General features: G+C 42.7%; 2 protein-coding genes across 4 annotated transcripts in view; one reads left to right on the plus strand and one right to left on the minus strand.

Moving 5' to 3' along the window:
- The window catches only part of CenB1A (Centaurin beta 1A), a 37,461-nt gene extending 31,578 nt beyond the window's left edge, over window positions 1–5,883 (minus strand). Inside the window, exons 1-5 of the mRNA XM_089729096.1 lie at window positions 5,686–5,883; window positions 5,454–5,570; window positions 4,048–4,221; window positions 2,456–2,540; window positions 1,787–1,930 (exon numbers count right to left, since the gene is read on the minus strand). Coding sequence (XP_089585222.1) covers window positions 1,787–1,930; window positions 2,456–2,540; window positions 4,048–4,221; window positions 5,454–5,570; window positions 5,686–5,738 — 573 coding nt within the window. The 5' untranslated portion in view covers window positions 5,739–5,883. The remainder of the gene's footprint in view (window positions 1–1,786; window positions 1,931–2,455; window positions 2,541–4,047; window positions 4,222–5,453; window positions 5,571–5,685) is intronic.
- Window positions 5,884–7,526: 1,643 nt separating this feature from the next.
- On the plus strand, window positions 7,527–14,214 carry LOC149502519 (ESF1 homolog). Of its 3 annotated transcripts, none has more exons than XM_089729102.1 (9): window positions 7,527–7,776; window positions 8,170–8,603; window positions 9,016–9,139; window positions 9,551–9,653; window positions 10,235–10,349; window positions 11,779–11,969; window positions 12,205–12,415; window positions 12,801–13,004; window positions 13,530–14,214. In XM_089729102.1, exons 2-9 carry the CDS (start codon window positions 8,189–8,191, stop codon window positions 14,192–14,194), a joined length of 2,028 nt encoding a protein of 675 aa, XP_089585228.1. In that variant the 5' UTR covers window positions 7,527–7,776; window positions 8,170–8,188; the 3' UTR covers window positions 14,195–14,214. The 3 variants fall into 3 exon arrangements, with proteins under 3 accessions (XP_089585228.1, XP_089585230.1, XP_089585229.1); XM_089729104.1 differs by having other exon boundaries at window positions 7,626–7,768; XM_089729103.1 differs by lacking the exon at window positions 7,527–7,776 and adding an exon at window positions 7,992–8,077.
- The last annotated feature ends 7,806 nt before the right edge of the window (window positions 14,215–22,020 follow it).

Consider the following 22,020-nt stretch of genomic DNA (forward strand, 5'->3'; position numbering starts at 1 on the left):
TTGATCAGCATTATACCGTATTATTTATAATTATTCCATAAAAAATTCACTTCTTTATTGTCTAACTAATGAAGTTTAGTATATAGAATATAAAAAAATATTAATTTCGGTAAATACATTGCTAAAGTAAATCGCAAGTAAATTATATTCCTCTAAAACAGTGAACGGAAAACATAATATACATCTGGCCGGGTAGTAGCTAAGATTTTATTATATGTTGATGTGTGTACGCAATGTAGAGGTCTGCCGTGATCAATACAAGTTTTTAAGACTATAATAAACAACATATTATTATATCAATGGCAGATCTGGTCAATTACTTTCAAAATTTTATTTTTTTAGCATTTTCAAAGTGGTCTGCCACAAAGTAAAATGCGCGATAATGGTCTGCCATTCTTATTTTCCGATAATAATAATCATATATTTTCAAAATTTCAAAACGGCAGACGTGGTCAAATGGATTTAAAATCCGTCAAAATCGGTACCTGTCCTACCTGAGCGCTCGGCGCGTCGACCACTTTGAGCTTAGTGAGTCCCTACCTCATGCATGGTAGGTATAGGGGTCTCAATGTACGAAAATTCAGGTCTGGTCAAATACACACAGGTAGAGCCCACGGGCTCTTGGGCTATTAAGAAACTATTCCAGCTTCGCGTGGACTCGAACGCGAAACTCAATAAGGGTTGTGTCTATAGGTTAATACATCGGATACGTGGTACGTCAGATGTAAAGCCTTCGTCAAACAGAACGCGTAATTAGCGCGCGTCAGAGCGCTAAACTGACGCCGCGCTATGACGCCGAGATGTGTTGTACTACTATAGTAACATACCGTCAAACAGAGCCACAGCGCTATAAGTACGCAGCGTTCTGTCGCGGCGTTAGGACGCTTTGACGTCAGGCGTTGTAATTTTTTACAAATTTTATTTTAGCGTCCGAGTGAATGTGTATTAAAATACTAGATAATGCCCGAAAAAATGATATAAATAGTTAGAAAATACCCATGCTTATACAATGCCACATCTGAATCACTCGATTTCTTAATACTTTTCAATTTTCACACTGCTATCGAAAGGCACTATGATTTGCCGAATGCGCTGCGTCACGGAGCATTAGACTCATCTAGTCAATTTGAAGAGCGCGACGTTAAGCACGCGGCGCTAAGTACGCGTTCTGTTTGACGAAGGCTTAAAGCAACCTATTTAGCGTTACTATCTATACTAATATATAAATCTACAGTGGTTTTTACGGATGTTACGCTATAACTACTGAACCATGCATCCCATTGACTTGAAACTTGGTATCCATGTACAAAATACATGTACTTAATGGATAGGCTAATAATTATATGAGTGTTGGACTCCCTCATAATAATGAGAATAAATAATAATGTTAATTTTAAATGCCCAGCGAAGCGGGCGAGTACTGCTCGTATTTTATATATATTATAGATTTCTATACCAGTATATTTTATATAATAAATAATTTTTTATTAGAGTTTTCAATTCTTTTTAATATTATTTTACTAATTTTGTATATTACGGATATTTGAACGCCTTTTTTGTAGAGTCCGATTAAAATGAAAATTTTGCACACACATCAAGCGCTGACAACAATATAATATTATAACACGCTCTAATATTCCGACCAGAATCGACAGAATAAATGAGGAAAAATTAAATGTTGTTTCTGTTTGATATTTACGCGTATTATTATAAGTACCTAATTAAATTACTTTTTTGTTAAGCTCTTGAGATATGTTTTTTAAAATTGTACTACTGTATAACTCACCGTCGCCAATATCTCGTGTCGTTTTCTGGCCTGCAACATTGTGATCTTCTGTACATGATCGAGAGCTGTGTGACGGAAGCACGACCTTGTCGCGAGCAAGAGATTCACTACCTCCTCTACATCGGCGGACTTATGACGAGATACCTAACGCAAAAAAAAGCGATTATTAAAAAAAACATACATTACAAAAAGTTTAATTAATACAATGCTAATGTTGTTTTCTTTCGAGTTTCATTGTTGCATAGGATGAGCAAAAATAAGAGTCAAAATAAAAAACAATCTTGAATACTTTTTCTTTATTGCCCTTGTAGGCAGACGAGCATACGACCCACCTGATGGTGAGTGGTTACCGTCGCCCATGGACTTCAGCAATGCCAGGGGTAGAGACAAGCCGCTGCCTACCGAATACAATCGGGCATGTAAATGCAAACATTATTCAAACAAATTTTGACGACAATCTCATGTCTTATAGCCCTAATTGTTTCGATACTTTTCTCTTGTCAACTTGAAACTTGTAACGAATAATCTATTTAATTAATGCTTTATTAAGAAGTCCCGGCTTCATAGAACGCATTACATGATATGGTTTGGGGGCTTTTTATTAAATGTCAATGTGGTCAGCACAAAAGTCTTTTAGAAAAAGTAAACATGTTATGATATTAAACATACCTGAGAATTTCTAATTAAAGCTAAATCAAGATCATTCGAGATTTTATCAAAATGATGTTTGCTCTCCTTCACTCCTTTGATATCCCTGTAATAATGACAACAGTGATGATGTGACTGACGTAGCATTCGTTATAGCAGTTCAAACAGGATGTGGGGTGTCTGTCACGTAAATATCAGTCAATTACCGAATGGTTCATGATTTTTTGTTTAACAATAGCACTTAAAAATATGCATTGGTGTGTATAGACAAACTGATAAGACTACTGTTATAGATACATATATACAATACACTGTGACACTATCTGCTGTAACATGATACTTTTTATTCTTCATAAAGTTTATAAAAATTCACAAACCAGAAAGAAGATCGAGTACATAGAAGACGGGTTGATCTTACAGTATTTTTTCATAAGAAAATAATATAGGGCATTGCATAGACAAATTTTAATTCCCTATTAGATTAATATGTTAAAGTCCCATTGCTATAACTGAACATTTTAGTTTTGGCTATCATATAAAGGAATGGCAATGTACCTATAACAAAAGTTTCATAATTTAATGTCTCTGTCATATTTAGATCAACTTAAGCAATATGTTGTTGATACATTTGTTTTTAATATGTAGTTGATATTTTTTAAATAATTTTTTAATTTAATTAACATAATTCTGAATGTTTTTCTTTGAAGTTTATTTTTTTGCATGACACATAGTCTAGATATCTTAGCATGAAGTTATTATACATCAAGTGAGAACTCCAGGGCTTAAAATTATTTCTCTAAGCCATAATAGTTTGCTGGCTGATAAGTCTGCTGACCATGGAAATTATATTAACATAGTCTAATGCCCGTTGAGTGTTTTCACACTCAACGGGCATTAGACTATGTTAATATTCTAGAAGTTACTGAATTGACAGCATTAGCATATTATAACACTATTTCTTTATCGCGAAGGGAGGACTCATGTAGGCTTATAGTATGCCCAACCATAGTCAGTGTTTCAGTGTCTTCTGAATAATAATTTAATATAATTTAAATAATCCATTTTTTAAACCATAAAACAAGCAAGCTGTGCTCATGTTCAATAAACAAATTATATCCAATAATTAAGCTATTTTTGGAGTCAATGGACATTTTTAACAAAATTATTAACAAAAGAAATTATTAAGTTATAATTGAAGCTACTTCTATAGTATGATCTCACTTTTTTTATTCTCAATTATTTCTAATGTTTTCAGTTTCAGTCAGTTTTGGTAGCAGTCCTTTATTAAGTTAGTCTAAGCATTCTAAAAATAAAAACATGAATCCAAACATCAAGTAAACCTCATGCAAATATGAACCATATCTTTGAAAACAATATTTTCCAATGCTTTTGATAAAAATAGATGTCATCCAAAAATCAAATCACTCATTTAGATATTTAGAGCAATAAACAAGATATTGTATTATTTAAACACACCAGAATTAAAGTGAGCTAAGCTGAATATTAACAGAGGCATGAAAACTCACATTTTTTTATGAATCAAATAAGTATTAAAATGTTATTGTTTGTCTCTTATTTTCAAAGCTACTTAATATCATTTAAAAAATCCTTACACCCTTATAAATGCAGTGAGATTCTTTATCACAGTTCGGGAAACCTGGTCCAGCAGTATTGAATGAAACTTGGTCATCTCCTGCAGAGCATGTGCCATACGGTTCAGTGGTGCCATCACTGTTGGGTCTTCTGAGAAACTTCCGGTTAAATCCCATAGTGCATTTGTAAAGGTACTGATAAAAAATAATTATGTTTTTGATCAACATACACCATTAAAGTAAAGGGAGCATCGTCAAAATTTATAAAAGGAGAGTGTGGCAATGTTAATTTAGATTTTGTTTTTCTAGATCTTAATCCTCATGTATTCATGACAAAATTACTCTATCTAAAATAATCACTTACTACAACTGAATAAGCCTTCCATATTACAGATTAGAATCACCTTGAAATACTATGTGGTGTCTTATCAAGTGACAACATTTAAATAATATAAATAGTAATAGTACAAAAACAATGATTTAACTGATTTTATTTAAGAACTTAGATCTTGTCTACTAACACTTTATAACTGCTCTCATCAAAATTATTAAGTATATTATGAACAAAGCAAATTGTCAAATCAAGGTATGTATACGAGTTTATATTTCCACAAGAGGTCCTACCACCAGTAATTGCGCAAATTATAATTTTGTGGGTTTGATTTTTATTATACGACCAGGTGAGCTGTGAGCTCGAAGACACATGAAACAAAAAAAAAATTAGCCTATGTTCATCACGGATAATGTCGGTTTCTACTGGAAAAAGAATTTTTCAAATCGGTCCAGTACTTTCGGAGCCTATGCAAAACAAACAAATCTTCCCTCTTTATAATATTAAGTATAGAAGTATAGATATAGATTGTTCCTCAAAATTTCCACAACTTATGCTTTACCAATTAATGTTATTAGACATATTAATATTGTGCATAGCAACAAAATATATCGAGGGCTGAAAGGCTATTTGGTTTAAGCGACATTTTCACTTCTTTACAGAAGACCCAAGCAAAGATTAAAAATTTGAAGAAAAAAAATTGTAACAAAAAACTTCTTCAGCTATTTGAATGGAGTAAGCTTAGAAGTTCTTAGAAGTTGAACTGTTGATGAAAAACATTGAACTGTTGATGCTAATACCAAATAAAATGAAATTTTAATTACAAAGATAAATGTCACATATAAAGCAAAATGTAACTTATAACAAATAGACTTTCACCCCTCAATATCATTAATTCTTTTTTGTTTTTTATGAGTTACTTATTTCACTTTCAATAATTACTACTGGATATTAAGAATTTTGCAGTAGGTTAAGATCACCATAATATATCTAATATGTTACAAACTATACTACATTTTAAGTGAGTGTTAGACTATATTTATTCCATGAAAATGTTATTAGGATGTTAATTATAGAAAAATTCGTATAAGTTTACCCTCTGTGATTCATATAAGTCTTTCCCGATTCTATCATTATGCTGCAAGCTTTCAGTACCTTATCTAGCTTTTGTTCCAGCCCATCAATATTTGCTTCTTCGGTTTCTAATTGCTCTCTGTTCGATAAAAACAAAAATGTATCACTTAGTATGTTTAGCACACACGAAATTTCACTTTCATTGTTAGTTTTGTACATGTCCACAACATTAATAGAAAATACGTTGTATGCACCTGAACTTTGGAGAGTCCCTAAGGCACTCATCAAAATCAATCAACGGTTTCATTTTATCAATAATTTGTCGTTCTTTTTTTTATATATTTCACATTAAATAGCGCTAAGTATTCACAATATTCCTCCTCAGATTTCAATTAATCAGTTGTGCAACTGATTTGAGTTAAACACTAATAAGTGTATAATCTATGACTAATAATATTAGTTTAATCTATGCACTAAGTCGTTTTTTTTTAATTATAAGACCTGGTAACATAGACCATTTAGGTCATATATTATTTGGAAAATGTTCATTACTTTGGAGTCACTACACTTCACTTGACTAAATGTCGGCATTTAAATTGTTTGAATTGTATTTTTTTTATAGCTAGGTTTATAGGATGTTGGATCTTTTAGTAAAAAGTTAAGTGGTCGCGGAAACATTATTTTTTTACTCCACGTTACTTTACTCCACCCACAGATTAAGTTTAAGTTACTGATTGACATAAAGTGACGTTTATCTAAATGATTAGTCTATCATAAGCACATTTTCGTGTTTATTTCTTCTTCAGGTGAATGAAGTTAGCCCCTCAAAAATTTTTTTTTTCCTATTTTATACTTATTTTCTATTAATTCGTTTGTTCATCATTTGTTCATGATTGTTCACTGTTAATAATTGTTTGTTCTGCATTTATTTATTTAAAAAATATATTTAAAAATATACCTACAAGTTAGCCCCTCTAATGCAATTTTTAATACTTTTTCATCCTTAATGACTCGTAAATATTCATTTTCGATTGTTCTTATATAAAACATGTTTGTTCTCTTTCGAAATTACTCGTTTTTTGTTTAATTTACTATTTTTATTAGTTGAATAAATGTATGCAAAATATGTGTACTGCGCATGCGTCAACTATAATGCCTAAACTTTCTACACGGTTTTAATCGTGAAAAAAAAAACAAATATAAATCCTGAAGGAGCAATTAATTGGTATACAGTTTAATTAAAAAAAATTAAAAATAAATAAATGAAGTAATGTGCATTGGCGTTAAGTTAGACCAAATACATTTTTTCCATCCTCCTACTTATCGTTATGAAGGTATAAAAAAGATAGGGAGTTCACATAGGTAATATAAACAAATAAGTAAATATGTTCATTATTTATCTTTCAAGAGATAATATAGGTATACATTATAATAACTTTTTTACACAGTCGAAATTATATTCCTAACATTAGTAAAATAACATTTTAATACGATAGGAAAAAATGTATTTGGTCTAACTTAACGCCAATGCACATTACTTCATTTATTTATTTTTTTATTTTTTTAATTAAACTGTATACCAATTAATTGCTCCTTCAGGATTTATATTTGTTTTTTTTTTCACGATTAAAACCGTGTAGAAAGTTTAGGCATTATAGTTGACGCATGCGCAGTACACATATTTTGCATACATTTATTCAACTAATAAAAATAGTAAATTAAACAAAAAACGAGTAATTTCGAAAGAGAACAAACATGTTTTATATAAGAACAATCGAAAATGAATATTTACGAGTCATTAAGGATGAAAAAGTATTAAAAATTGCATTAGAGGGGCTAACTTGTAGGTATATTTTTAAATATATTTTTTAAATAAATAAATGCAGAACAAACAATTATTAACAGTGAACAATCATGAACAAATGATGAACAAACGAATTAATAGAGAATAAGTATAAAATAGGAAAAAAAAATTTTTTTGAGGGGCTAACTTCATTCACCTTTCCTCTTCCTATTTGCCCCCTCAAGGGGTTATTCCTGTTCCAGCTTCCCTTCATTGGTAGACAAGCTCAGGGGGCTCTGCCTGAGAGACTCTGCTAGAGCAGTGTTTCGCTGATCCTATTACCAGATCAGAATCGCAGCCCATTAAAAAGATCCGACGAGAAAATAAGTGGGCTGTGTCTGTGGACCAGCCTTTCAATAATATAAGCCTTTTCAAAATAACACTTCTCTTGCTAGAGCAGTGTTAGTAAGTCTCTCAGTCTAAACTCTGTGAGCTCGTCTATATACCTGGTGAAGCCAGAATAGCCTCGAAGGTACTACTAATTAAGAACCTAGGTAAAAAGGTTGGTTTCTACTTTTTAAAAAGCTATAATTTTTCAAAAAAGTTCTCTGTACTCACTAAAAGCCCACCTTTTTACTATGATGTTATTGCATTCAATAGCCACGATTTTGTCTTATCTCCCTTTGCTTAATTTAATTTCGTTCCAAAATCAAATTATTTTTGTTCCTTTTCACTCTCCATATAACAAACATTACTTCGGCTTATGTTGCAGGAAATTTAGCTGTATAGACAGAGACTGTATTACCTTTGCCTGCTTAACGGAGGAGTAAACGTAAAGAATGTTTTAGGTTATGTCATAAAAAGTAATTGTAGACCTGTGAAGTGATACACACACAAAAACGTTTTAAAATTACATCTGTAAAGGTTATAAAAGTAATCCATTCTTATTTAACAGGACTAAGCATCTATTGAAGATGAGTAATATTTTGCAAGATAGTCGATTCACCAAATATTTAAGTGATCCACGATACAGACAAATCCCGAAACATGAAAGAAAGGTAAAAATTGATAAAAGATTTCAGCCCATGTTTGACGATGAAAAGTTCAAAGTTAAATACACAGTAGATAAAAGGGGACGGCCCATTAATGAGACTTCAACTGAGAACTTGAGAAAATATTACGATTTAGACGAATCAGACGACAGCGAAGATTCCGATGAAGAAAAAGCAGAAGAACCAGGGCGTTTTGTAAAGCGACCGTCAACTGACGATGAGAGTATTGATAAAATTGACCCTAAAACATTAAATGACAAATTAACCCGTGGAAAACTAGATAAAAAAATTAAGACTAGATTATTGGATTTAGATATTGACTATGCTCGCGGTGAAGGTTTGTATTAGACAAGTGAACACCTAATATACAATATACTTCAGAATGAGGAGTCCTATAATTTATGCAGTCATGTGATTTTCCTAGTATATAGTTGGATTTTCAAATAATCTTTTTTGCATTAGTGAGTTACTCAGCTCACCAACCAAATAAGTCCGAAGTCAATCCATGAGAATGTACAATGAGCATTACCACCATGGACTAAGTTAAAAAAAAAATGTTATTCTATTACATCATGATATTTACAATGGGCTGCTTGTTATATCCAATGTTATTCTTTCATTTTGAAGCTTGTTTATTAATACATGTTTAGTATATGTTAGTAAAATATGTATCTACCTGTATGATTTGAATTCTGGAATAGTTGTTTGCCCAACAACTTTACTTTAAAATTGATGAATGCATGTTCTAGGTGTTTTGCTTACGGATAGTTCTTCAGAAGCAGAGAGTAGTGATACAGAAGATGATAGTGAAATGGAGCATGAATGGGGAGAGTTGGATGCTGATGCTGAAACTACTGAAGAGTCAACTCGGAGGTTGATAGTTTGTTTACTTCTATTGGTATTATGGTACTTATTAAGAAGTTGCTAGGACTCAGGTAGAGAGTACAACATGAATGTCACCACACACTATCAGATGGAAAAGCTTAAATAATGACATTATTTTTTATCTTACCTTTCAAACCACAAAGCACACCCACCAAGTAGGCACAGTGGTAGTATTTCAGCTTAAATAACTTACCTTATCTGCTTTTTTAAAATTATTACCATATCCAAGACACTTTACAGATACAGATACAGATTATAATGTACACATCTATAACTCTAAAGCACTTAAATTCAAAATAAGTTACTTGTATACTTTTTTTGTAACTAATTTAAGTATTTAAGTAAATAAGTGAAAATGGTAAAATGAAAACATCTCAAAATAAAAATCTACATTTTCAGAATCGCCATTTGCAATATGGACTGGGATAACATTAAAGCATCAGATCTGATGGTTTTGCTGAATTCATTTATTCCCCCTGGAGGAATTATTCACAAGATTTCGGTAAGTTTGCATTAAGAATGTATTAGTGACTATCAGTGCATCCACCCCTTAAGTATAATTACATAATCTTGAGGACTTTAAAATTAATGCTATTCTAACTTTTCATTTTGTCATAATAATTATGCTAGTTCCATTGATTTAGATTACTATCTCAGATTATTTTTAGATTCCTTGTGAATGATATGCAGCCAGCGTCTACTATTGTCAAAGAAAATAATCACATTATTATAAATAACTAGCTGTACCCGTCCACTTTGCGGGGCATTTAAAATTAACATTATTATTTCTCACCCCCACAAAGATTCTCATAATTAACGCCCCCGCAACTGGTGTAAGGAGTCCAACTCTCATATAAATATTAGCCTATCCATTAAGTACATGTATTTTCTACATGGATACCAAGTTTCAAGTCAATCGGATGCGTGGTTCAGTAGTTATAATGAACATCCGTAAAAACCACTGTAGATTTACATATTAGTATAGACATATTAAAAGCAAACAACATAAATAAATAAATTTCTCTGTTGACTTCCTACTCCCTACTTAATTAAGTAAAATGACTGTGATATTTGATTTGGCAGATTTATCCCTCTGAATTTGGTTTAAAAAGAATGCAAGAAGAAGAAGTACGAGGCCCCATTGAACTGACAACAGAAAAAACTGAAAATCTCCCTGAAGATGGTGGAAATGAAGAGGGTTAGTTTTTTTGTTTTGCTAAAAAATGTTAATTCTGTATTTTAATGATTGCCTTTGAATTAAAGGGAATTGAATAAAAGTAAATTTAAAAAAAGAATCATACATAGAATTACAATATTAGATTCTAATAACAAGTGTCTTTGTTTGTAAGACTTTTATAGTTTAATCTTGCTCTTGTTCATAATATTATTTCCGACGTTTCAAATATGTACTTTAAAGTTTTCATAGTCATGGATGATTAAGGCGTTATTCATCGTCATTTTAATATTGTATGCTAACTACCCGCACTAACTACAAAAAAAGAAATAATAGTAAAATAGTTTTAGTTGCGTCTGATAGTCGCGAAAACCAAAGAAGATACTATAAAATACTTTACAATACAATTCTTCGAATTTTAAAACTTCAATGCTGTGATATCGAACTGCATTTATAAAACGTGGAAATAAACATATGTTATTCAGTACGGACGGTATTCACTAGCCTGGTAAACCAGAATATTATCCCTCAAGTTACTGATAAATTGTACCAGTGTCTTCTCTGCATGTATCAGAGAAATCGCCTTCTCAGAGGGTCTAGTTATCAAGGAGCTGTCTAGATACCGTTTCAAACACTCATGCCTACAATAGATGCACTACCTCACGGCATGTTCTAGTGGTTGTTTATAAACCCGAACTCGTTTACATGATAGCCTTCTTCTTCAAGTTCGACAAACATTTTTCATCAAGTATATGTCAAGTTCAAGTATTTTATTTTCAAGGCTGATTAAAAAAAAAGCTTGTAAAATATTGTTAAAAATATAATTGTAAAAATATAAATAAAATTAATATTACATTACGCTTCTGTTGATTAGTTCAACTAACAAATAAATGAAGAATTCATTATTAACACTATAAATATACTCTTGAGTTACAATTTTATCAAGTATATATTGAAGTCGTCGTGGCCTAAAGGATAAGACGTCCGATGCATTCGTATCAAGCGATGCACCGGTGTTCGAATCCCGCAGGCGGGTACCAATTTTTCTAATGAAATTCGTAATTAAAAAATGTTCACGATTGATTTGCACGGTGAAGGAATAACATTGTGCAATAAAAATCAAACCCGCAAAATTATAATTTGCGTAATTACTGGTGGTAGGACTTCTTGTGAGTCCGCACGGGTAGGTACCATCGCCCCGCCTATTTCTACCATGAAGCAGTAATGCGTTTCCGTTTGAAGGGTGGGGCAGCCGTTGTGACTATACTGAGACCTTAGAACTATATCTCAAGGTGTGTGGCGCATTTTACGTTGTAGATGTCTATGGGCTCCAGTAACTGCTTAACACCAGGTGGGCTGTGAGCTCGTCCACACATCTAAGCAATAAAAAAATAAAAAATAATACTCGAAGTGTAAATTGCACTCAAGATGAAAATATATTGTATTTTTTCAGGATCAACATACCACATGGAAAAACTGCGACGTTACCAGCTGAATAGATTGAAATACTTCTATGCGGTGGTGGAATGTGATACAGTGACTACCGCTGACAAGTTGTATAATGAATGTGACGGGATGGAATACGAAAGTAGTGCAACTCGCCTCGATATGAGGTTCATACCTGATAATGTAACTTTCGATCATGTACGTTCTCATTTCTATCATTAATAATATTAATTTAAGTAATGGAAAGGGTCAATTGAATTAAACAAGATGAATTGTTCCTGTGTTGTCATGACACCACTTGTCACCGAAATGTTATTGCAATCATTTACGTTACGTTACGTTTTTCACAGATATATTTTGCTATAACATACTAATTATGAAATGAATGCTTCTAGAAAATACTATTAAAATAATCGCCGACGGTTGTTGCCAGGAACCCCGTGAGGTATGCAGTAAGTTGCCCGACCTCCGCAAATATAAGCCTCGTCTGTTCACAACTACAGCGCTGCAGCAAGCTAAGGTCGAGCTTACATGGGACGCCACCAATCCTAACCGCACTGAAATCATTAAAAACGCACTCGACGGGAAAATAGAAGACCTTGACCTCAAAGAATATTTAGCTTCGAGTAGTGATGAAAGCGAAGGTAGAGAATTAAAATAAGAAATTATATTATAATGCAAAATATTTATAGCAGCATAATAGTGTGCGAAAATGCCTGTACATATAGGATACAGTGTGCATACAGTAGACAAATATACATTTACAAATATATTTTATCGCCTTAATAGGTAGACGAACCTAATAGGTGTATGGCTCGAGAAGATGACCCCTCTGGTGGTAATGCTCACATCGACACTAACAATAACAGGGGTACTGTTGATTTGAAATTTGAATTTTATGTATGCATTATGGAATGTTCTCATGAGCAAGGTAATGAGGTAGTAGACGCCTAGACATTTCAATAAATTAACTGCGTGCTCGTCTCATACTTTAACACTAAAATTAATTGCGGAATGAACATTTTACAGATGAGAATCAGCCCAAAAAAATTGAAAGCAATATTCAATCAGATGACGACAATGAAGATCCGATACAAAAATACAAATTATTACTTGATGAAATTGATAAAAAAGAGGAAAAGAAGAAAAATAAAGATATGGAAATGGAAATTACATGGGGATTAGGAATAAAAGAAAAAGCGCAAGAACTGGTCAAAAAGAAACAAGATGAAGGTATTTTAGAAATAAACGTGAACTCAATGAGAATTATATTTAGCACTTTGTCATTTACTTTATAACAAGTAAAAATAATAGCACTTTGCAACTGCTGTTTCTGTGAAACTAGTGTTTTTCTGTTCAAATATTTTTAATTATAGTTAAAGTATAGTTAAATATTATTAGTTTTCTGTAAAATTTATGTATTCAACATAATGTATTCATTCAAAATTAATGTAGTTCTTCAAACTATGGAGTAATCAAATACAGCAAGCTAGAAGTAGATTATTTATTTTTATATAATAAACTAGGAGACTTGTTGGAAGATGTCGATCTTAAAAACAAAACTTTCAAACTGTTTCTATAAAAAAAATTTAGAAAATGCATTTTGCTGTGGACGAATTCTCGAATCTACTTGATCACACCAAAAATTTGTCAAAATTGGTCCGGCTGTTCAGAAAGAGTTCAATCACACGCAAAAATTATATATATTTTTATAAAGATTGAAACAGTTTTATATGATTATGACGCATCCTTACACAGGAAACGCGAACCTTACGCCGTTCGAACAATTATTGAAGAAGCGTAAAGAAAAGAAGAGGTTAAAGAAAATGAAAAAGATGAAAGATTCGAAACAAGATGAAGATGATAATTCAGATAATGTGTCTGATGATGTACCGTCTGATATCGACATGAACGACCCGTACTTTGCAGAAGAATTCAATAAACCAGAATTTAAAGATTCAAAAGGTAAATCTAAAGTAAATTCTACAAGCAACGAAAATATTGAACACGACGAAGAAAAGAAAAAAGCCGAACTTGAATTGTTATTGGAAGAGGAGGACGGTAAAATGCACTTTAGTCTTAAAAAAATACAGGAAACAGAAAATGCTAACACAAAAAAGGCGAAAAGAAAAAAGAAACTAAAAGAAAAGATGAGAGAAGAAAAGCAGTCCTTACCAGACTTCGAAATAAACCTGGACGACCAACGTTTCTCTGCAATTTACAATTCACATCATTTTAATATCGACCCCAGCGATCCTAACTTCAAGAAGACCAAAAACATGGAGAAACTAATTCAAGAAAAATTAAAAAGAAGGCCGGCCGATACTGCTTCTTCTGAAGTAGATGCTAAAAGGAGTAAAGAGGATATTGAATTAAGCTTATTAGTAAAAAATGTTAAAAGGAAAACTGGGAATATGAAATAATAAAAATTTACTAAAATTAACGAATCTAATTCATTGCATTTTAGTAGGTGCTAGTTTTAAAATGAAAATTCGTTCAGTTAAAATAATGAATTTTAGTCCAAAAACACGTTTATTCACAGTTTACAGAGTGTGGATCGGTACTCACTAGCATATTATATACAAGGTGTCCCACAAAGGATATTTGAAATAGATTCGATAAAACGAAAAAAAAAAAATTCCAACTAAATAGTTTCGGGATAAAAAGTACGTTCAACGTAATGAACAAATTATTCTTCTGTCTACCCTTGAACTATATTTAACTTAAGCTACTGCTCACGACCCATCTGGTGTTAGGTGGATACCGAAACATGAATGCTAAGTCTCAGTTTTTACAGTACCTACTGCGGCTCCCTCGCCCTTCAAACCGAAACGCATTATTGCTTTGCTGCAGAAAATGGCAAGGGTGATGGTACCTGCCAATAGGGACTCGCAAAACGCCTTAGCACCATGAAGTAAATGTATTAAACATAGATTATACACTTAATATATTTGTATTAAAACTGGTCGTACGAATTAAATGCGGACACCATACGGCTTTCCCCGCCAAATAGGAACTATCCTTCTGATACCACTTTCATTCAGCACTCTTATGCACGTGACCAATAATCTGGATAATCTAGGTCGAAAGAAAGATTTATAAGATATATTAAACCAAGCTTAACGCAGGAATGAGTAAAACTTCCCGGGATCTGGACGGGACCTGCAGCACGCAATGATTGCGTGCTGCGGGTCTCGCCTGCGAGGGAGATGCTGGACTTCCACCGGGCGCGTCCGTAGGTGGCGGATCACGGGATCCTCTGGGCGACATTCCCAGAGGTATCGTCCGATCTTTTTCGTTGCAAGGATTCTTAGGTTTAGGTCCTAGGTTTAGGATTAGGTTTAGATATAGGTTAAGGTCCTAGGTTTAGGATTAGGTTAAGGTTTAGGTTTAGGATTAGGATATTTTAGCTAGGCTTTGCAACGAAAGAGATCGGATGACGCGGACCAAATCAGCACTAGGAGGAGCGGAAGGTCGGCGCCCTCCACACTCTTCACTAAGTGAAGAGTGCTCCTTCTGGAGAGTGCAGCTTCCGATGGCACCGGTTTGCCGGCATGCCGTGAGCGGTGACACCCTGTGCCCCGTTGTCGTGGAAGTGAGCCGGCGTTGCATGTCTGTGACTGCTGGCCGCTGGTTGCCATGTCCCCGGCTTCGGCTACAGGGGAGCGCCCCTCAGATATGGGGGGTACCGGTTCGCCGGCGTGGCTCCGTGGTTGCTCGTTTCGAGCGTCGGGCGGTGGTCTACCGAGTTGCCCTGGGCATTCGGTGGGCGACCGGCCAACCCGTAATCCCCACTGAGTGGGGGGCGGTGACCGCTGCCGCAAGGCACGGGGTCGCGAGGACGTAAACCTCTATAAAAAATACCCCAATCCCAAGCTCCGATGCCTGGCGAAGGGATGAATGGCTGGAGGGAGTTCAGTCCCAAGGGCATCACTCGATCCCAGGGGACCAAACCCCTGGTTAAATAACAAAGGAAAAAAAAAATGAAAATGGACAATTGCAAACAGATATTACCCCAGGAGGGTACCTCTCGCTCAGCGGGAGGAGAATCCCTCCGTGCCTCTGAGCAATCGGAGGCACGCTGCCCCTCGTATTCTGGGGGGGGCAACAATTGCCAAGAGGAAGGCGGCGGCAGCACGAGCCGCGAAAGGGAGAGGATCCCACTCGTGCACCCCGAGCGCTGTGACAGTGCGCTCTCACTGCGCTCGACCCAAAGCTCCGCAAGGGGCTGCGTGTCGAGCGGTCGGGAGTCGCCACTTTTCGTCCACGACAGCGCCGGACTTTTCGTCAGTCGGAACCAGGCTGACCCGAGAGCTCGAAGGAAGCGGAAGTCGGTCAAACGACCAGCGGCTCCCGCTCCCTCCGAGTCCTCGGAGGTGGAACCCGCACCTGCCAAGTTCCTGGCAGTCGAGGAAGGGCTGGTGAATGCTACGGCGTTACCCCCCATAGGATGCGGACCTGCACGAAATTTGACGGTGACCTACGGCGAACCGGTTGTCACCACCCCGGTGCGGACCAGTGCCTCCCGCCGTAGAGATACAGCTCATGTGAGGGAAGGTGAGGTTGAGCGACTATCCCGCTCCTTCGTCAAAGAAATGGAGGCTACGGATCCACGGGGGACATTCGTAGTCTCGAAGGAGATTGTCTCCGCGGTGGCGACCAAATCGGGCTCGTTGAAGGGCACATATGTGCAAGCCCTGAACCGCGTGGCCACCGCCGTGGAGACACGACTGGACGATCTCCTAAAACGGACAAGCACGGACGAAGTGATTAGCCTGCGGTTGCAAATGGAGCAACTGCAGGCACTATACACTTCCGTCCAAGTAGAAAACGCGGAGCTTCGTGCGGAGAGTGCTCGGGTGCGGGAGGAGATGGCCAGGATGCGTGTGGTCCTTGACGATGTCGTGGGATGCCAAGGCAGCTCGGCCTCTCCGCCACCCGTGCCCTCACAGCAGGAAGCAACGGATAAAGACCGCGAGATAGAGGAATTAAAGAGGTGTCTCGCGATAATGGAGGCCCGCACGTCTACGGTGGAACGCGCAAGGCCTCCACTGGCGCACGAGCGGCCTGTGCCCACAAATGCGACAGCGACCGCAGTTGTACCAGCGCCCACGGGGGCTGCAGCCAAGGTGCGTATGGCACCCGCCACACGAACGGTGCGCAGCTCTCGTGCACCGGCTAAGCCCGCTGGACGACGAACGCCCGCCCAGCCCACGAGGCCCCAAGCCGCTGCTTCTGCCCCGCCCCAGCCTGCCAAGGTGGGGCCTGGCAGAAGCCGCAAAAAGCGAGAGAGGGGCGTGAATGCCGCTGAGACGGCGCCGATCCCCCAGCCCCGCCCATTACCTCCTGCTCCGTCCAACATGGATGAAGCCTGGAACACGGTGGTGAGGCGGGGGCGAAGGAAGGCTGCAGCGCCAAGCACCCGAACCACCCCTGCGGTCGCCTCCCCTCAAGCAATGGGTCGAGCGACGACTGGGGGAGGGAGAAAAGGGCGCAAGGTGAAGAAACCGCGCGCCCCACGGTCGGCAGCGGTCGTATTAGAACTGCTGCCGGCTGGCAAGGAAAAGGGCCTCACCTATGGGGAGGTGATGGCTCGGGCGCGCGGTAGCGTCGACGTTGACGCCATAGGTGTGGAAGGGGGACTCCGAGTCCGGCAGACGGCCAGCGGGGCTCGGCTGTTGGTATGTCCTAGTGCTGACTCCGGCGCGGCCGCAGACAGACTGGCAGCCCGGCTTCGCGAAATTCTGCCGGACCCGGAAGTGGTGCGCATAGATAGGCCTGTCAAGATGGCGGAAGTCAAAGTGACGGGCCTGGATGAATGTGCCACTAAGGAGGAAGTGGCCGCCGCTATTGCGTCGCAGGGCAACTGCGCCCGCGCACAAGTGAAGGTGGGGGAGCCTCGGAGTTGTTACTCTGGATCTTTCACTGTGTGGGCGCGTTGCCCTGTGCAGGTGGCCACTCTTTTGGCCACGCCTCCACAAGGTCGGCCCGCCGACTCGCCGGGGAGGCTGCGCGTGGGCTGGGTGATAGCCCACGTGCAGTTGCAGGAGGCACGTCCATGGCGATGCCTCCGGTGTTTTGGCACCGGTCACGGCCTCGCCAAGTGCCCATCGACTGTGGATCGCAGCGGACTTTGCTTCCGTTGCGGTCAGGCTGGGCACAAGGCAGCCTCTTGCAGCGCCGCCACGCCACACTGCGTGTTGTGCGACGCGGCGAAGCGGCGGGCCGATCATCGAGCTGGAGGCCCGGCCTGCTGTTCCGCCCCCTCTTCCACAAAGAGGCGGCGTGGCGGGAAAAAAGAGAAGAAAAAGGCAGAGAGAGAGCCGGCTGCACGTGAAGCAGCCGGCCCGTCAGTTCCCGCCGCGGCCGTCGAGCCGCAAGGCGGGACGGAAGACGAGGGAGCGATGGATGTGACACCTCAATAATGGGTCACGTCCATCGCTTCCTCCAAGCGAATGTGAACCACTCCGCCAGGGCGCAGGATCTCCTCGTCCACACCATGGCGGAGTGGTTCATCGACATCGCGATCGTCGCGGAGCCATACTTTGTACCTCCCGACCGGGAGGATTCCTGGGCCGGAGATGTCGATGGCTCTGTGGCGATCGTGATGCGACAGTCGGCGGCGTTACCCCCCCTTGGAATGGTGGCCAAGGGACCCGGGTACGTCGTAGTTAGGGTCGACGAAACCGTCGTGATCGGGGTGTACTTCTCTCCGAACAGGAGTCTCGCCGAGTTCGAGCAGTTTCTGGGTGGGCTCGAGGCGTTGATCCATCGCTTCGAGTCTCGCCCGTTGATACTGGCGGGGGACCTCAACGCCAAATGTACGGCGTGGGGTTCCCCTCGCACGGACTCACGCGGCGAGTTCCTGTCGGAGTGGGCCTTCGCGACCGGCCTCTGTCTTTTGAACAGAGATTCGGTCGCGACCTGCGTGCGGTGGAATGGGGAATCACACGTGGACGTCTCGTTTGCGTCCTCATCCGCCGCGCGCCGTGTTCTTGGCTGGCGTGTCCTCGAGGGGGCGGAGACGCTCTCGGACCATCGGTTTGTCCGATTCGAGCTCTCTGCTTCCAGCTCGTTGAACGCGCCGGCTGAAGACGCCCGCGGCGAGGAGGAGCTCCCGCGTAGCGCTCCCCGATCATTCCCACGATGGGCACTGAAGCGCCTGAACAAGGTGCTCGCGGTGGAGGCGGCCACAGTGGCCGCGTGGGCGCCGATGCCCGCGCGTCTAGTGGACGTGGAGTCGGAGGCCGACTGGTTCCGGGGTACAATGCGTCGCGTCTGCGATCCTTCGATGCCCCGGATCAGCGGTCGCGCTCCACGTGGTGGTGCGTATTGGTGGACGCCCGAGATCGCGCTCCTCCGAGAGGAGTGCGTGCGGGCGCGCCGCCGAAGCGCCCGCCACCGCCGTCGCCGCCTTCGCGATGCGGACTTCGCGGAGGTAGCGGCCCGCCTGCATGCCGACTGCCGTCAGAAGCAGGAGGCACTGCGGCGGGTCATCGGCGAGGCCAAGTCTCAGAGCATGAAGACGCTCCTAGAGACGCTCGACCAGGATCCCTGGGGGCGCCCGTACCAAACGGTCCGCAAGAAATTGCGGCCGTGGGCGCTCCCGGTGACAGAGCGTCTCCAGCCTCAGCAGCTGCGGGAGATTGTCTCCGGACTGTTCCCGCGGATGGAGAGGGACTTCGAGCCCCCCTCCATGGGCGCGCCGCCACGAGGTGATGTGAGCGGTGATGCCCCTGCTGAGGTGGTCCCTCCGAGCATCTCGGAGGAGGAGATTCGTGCGGCCGTGTCGAGGATGCGGAGGAAGGACGCGGCCCCCGGCCCTGACGGTGTTCATGGTCGGGTCTGGGATTTGGCCTTCGGTGCCCTTGGGGACCGGCTCGTGCGGCTCTTTGAAGCCTGCCTCGAGTCGGGACGGTTTCCGAAACAGTGGAAGACGGGCAGACTTGTTTTGCTGAGGAAGGAGGGACGCCCTGCAGACTCACCTGCGGGGTACCGTCCAATCGTGTTGCTGGACGAGGCGGGAAAACTGCTCGAGCGAGTGGTGGCCGCCCGCATCGTCCAGCACTTGGCGGGGGTGGGTCCCGATCTGTCAACGGAGCAGTTCGGATTCAGGGAGGGCCGCTCGATCATCGACGCGGTGATGCGCGTGCGCGCCCTCTCTGATGAGGCTGTCGGCCGGGGCGGGGTTGCACTGGCGGTGTCCCTGGACATCGCCAATGCGTTCAACACCCTGCCCTGGTCGGTGATCGCAGGGGCGCTGGAGTATCACGGCGTCCCTGCGTATCTCCGTCGGCTGATCGGGTCCTACCTCGAGGACAGGTCGGTCATGTGCACCGAGCACGGTGGGGCGGTGCTCCGCTTCCCCGTCGAGCGCGGTGTCCCACAGGGGTCGGTCCTTGGCCCTCTCTTGTGGAACATCGGCTACGACTGGGTCCTGCGGGGTGCCCTTAGCGCTCCTCTCCCGGGTCTAAGCGTAGTTTGTTACGCGGACGACACCTTGGTCGTGGCCCGGGGTAGGGACTTGCGCGAGTCTGCCCGTCTTTCCTGCGCGGGGGTGGCCTTCGTCGTCGGCAGGATCCGAAGGCTGGGTCTGGAGGTGGCGTTCGATAAATCCCAGGCCCTGTTGTTCCACGGGGCCCGGAGAGCGCCGCCTCAGGGGGCCCACCTCGTGATCGGAGGCGTTCGCGTCGAGATCGAGGCGACCGGGTTGCGGTACCTCGGCCTCGTACTTGACGGTCGTTGGAGCTTCCGTGCTCACTTCGAAAGATTGGGTCCCCGACTGATGGCAGCCGCCGGCTCGCTGAGTCGGCTGTTGCCGAACGTCGGGGGTCCCGACATGGTGGTGTGCCGCCTCTACACGGGGGTGGTGCGGTCAATGGCACTGTACGGGGCGCCCGTATGGTGCCACGCCCTGACCCGTGACAACGTCGCAGCGTTGCGACGTCCGCAGCGCGCGATTGCGGTCAGGGCGGTTCGTGGGTACCGCACCGTCTCGTTCGAGGCGGCGTGCGTGCTCGCCGGGACGCCTCCCTGGGACCTGGAAGCGGAGGCGCTTGCTGCGGATTACGCGTGGCGATGTGATCTCCGCTCCAGGGGGGAGCCGCGTCCCGGCGCGGCGGAAGTTCGAGCGCGGAAGCTTCAATCTCGGCGTGCCGTGCTCGAGGCGTGGTCTCGCCGCCTGGCGGACCCCGCCTACGGGCGACGGACCGTCGAGGCGATCCGCCCGGTCCTCTCGGACTGGGTGAATCGCGACCGCGGACGTCTCACCTTCCGAGCGACGCAGGTGCTCACGGGACACGGCTGTTTCGGTCGCTACCTGCACCTCGTCGCCCGGAGGGAGCCGACGCCGAAGTGCCACCATTGCAGTGGCTGCAACGAGGACACGGCGGAGCACACGCTCGCGTGCTGCCCCGCTTTCGCGGAGCAGCGCCGCGTCCTCGTTGCAAAAATAGGACCGGACTTGTCGCTTCCGACCGTCGTGGCTGCGATGCTCGGCAACGATGAGTCCTGGCAGGCGATGCTCGACTTCTGCGAGTCCACCATCTCGCAGAAGGAGGCGGCGGAACGGGAGAGGGAGAACTCTTCCTCCCTCTCGGCGCCGTGCCGCCGCCGTCGAGCCGGGGGTCGGAGGAGGGCGTTTGTCCAGCTCCGGCCCCTATGAGGAGGCAGTCTCCTCCCGGTGATGGTCACGGGGCGACCTAAGGGGGCTGAGACTGCGCCGCACGCTACCGTCACTCTAGCGCGCTGGCACCAGGAGGACGGGACGACGCGTCGGCGGCTGCGGACTGCGATGCGGTCCGCATTTTCGTCGTCGCTGTCGTCGCCGAACATACTGTGGAAGAGCAACCCGGTCGGCGGTGTATCGCGTTCCGACCCGGCAGGCTGGTTCTGGCCCAGCGGGGTATCCCGGAACACCAGCGGCATCGCCCGGGCGGCCTGAAGGGCCGCCGTACCGCGGAGACTGACGTCGTTGGTCGTCGACTATCGCCTCGACGACCCGTCGGTCGGGCGTCCTCGGGGTGGCGCCGCGTGTCTGGTTGTAGTGTTGACCGCGGGAACCCCCCTACTCTGACCGGGTTTTGACCCCGGACGGAGATCGGACGCCGGGTGTAAGAGTGCAGGGGAGTCGTTTAGTGGGTGGGCCCTAAATTCCTTGGGCCCGCGGTCTGCTCTCAACACCTGCAGATCGTAGAGTCTCACATACCCCGCGCGCCCCCTAGGCGCGGGGACCTCGTAGGAGGTTCGG

This window comes from Bombyx mandarina, chromosome 08 (assembly GCF_030267445.1).
Source record: "Bombyx mandarina strain Sakado chromosome 08, ASM3026744v2".
NCBI classification, from domain to species: Eukaryota; Metazoa; Arthropoda; class Insecta; order Lepidoptera; family Bombycidae; genus Bombyx; species Bombyx mandarina.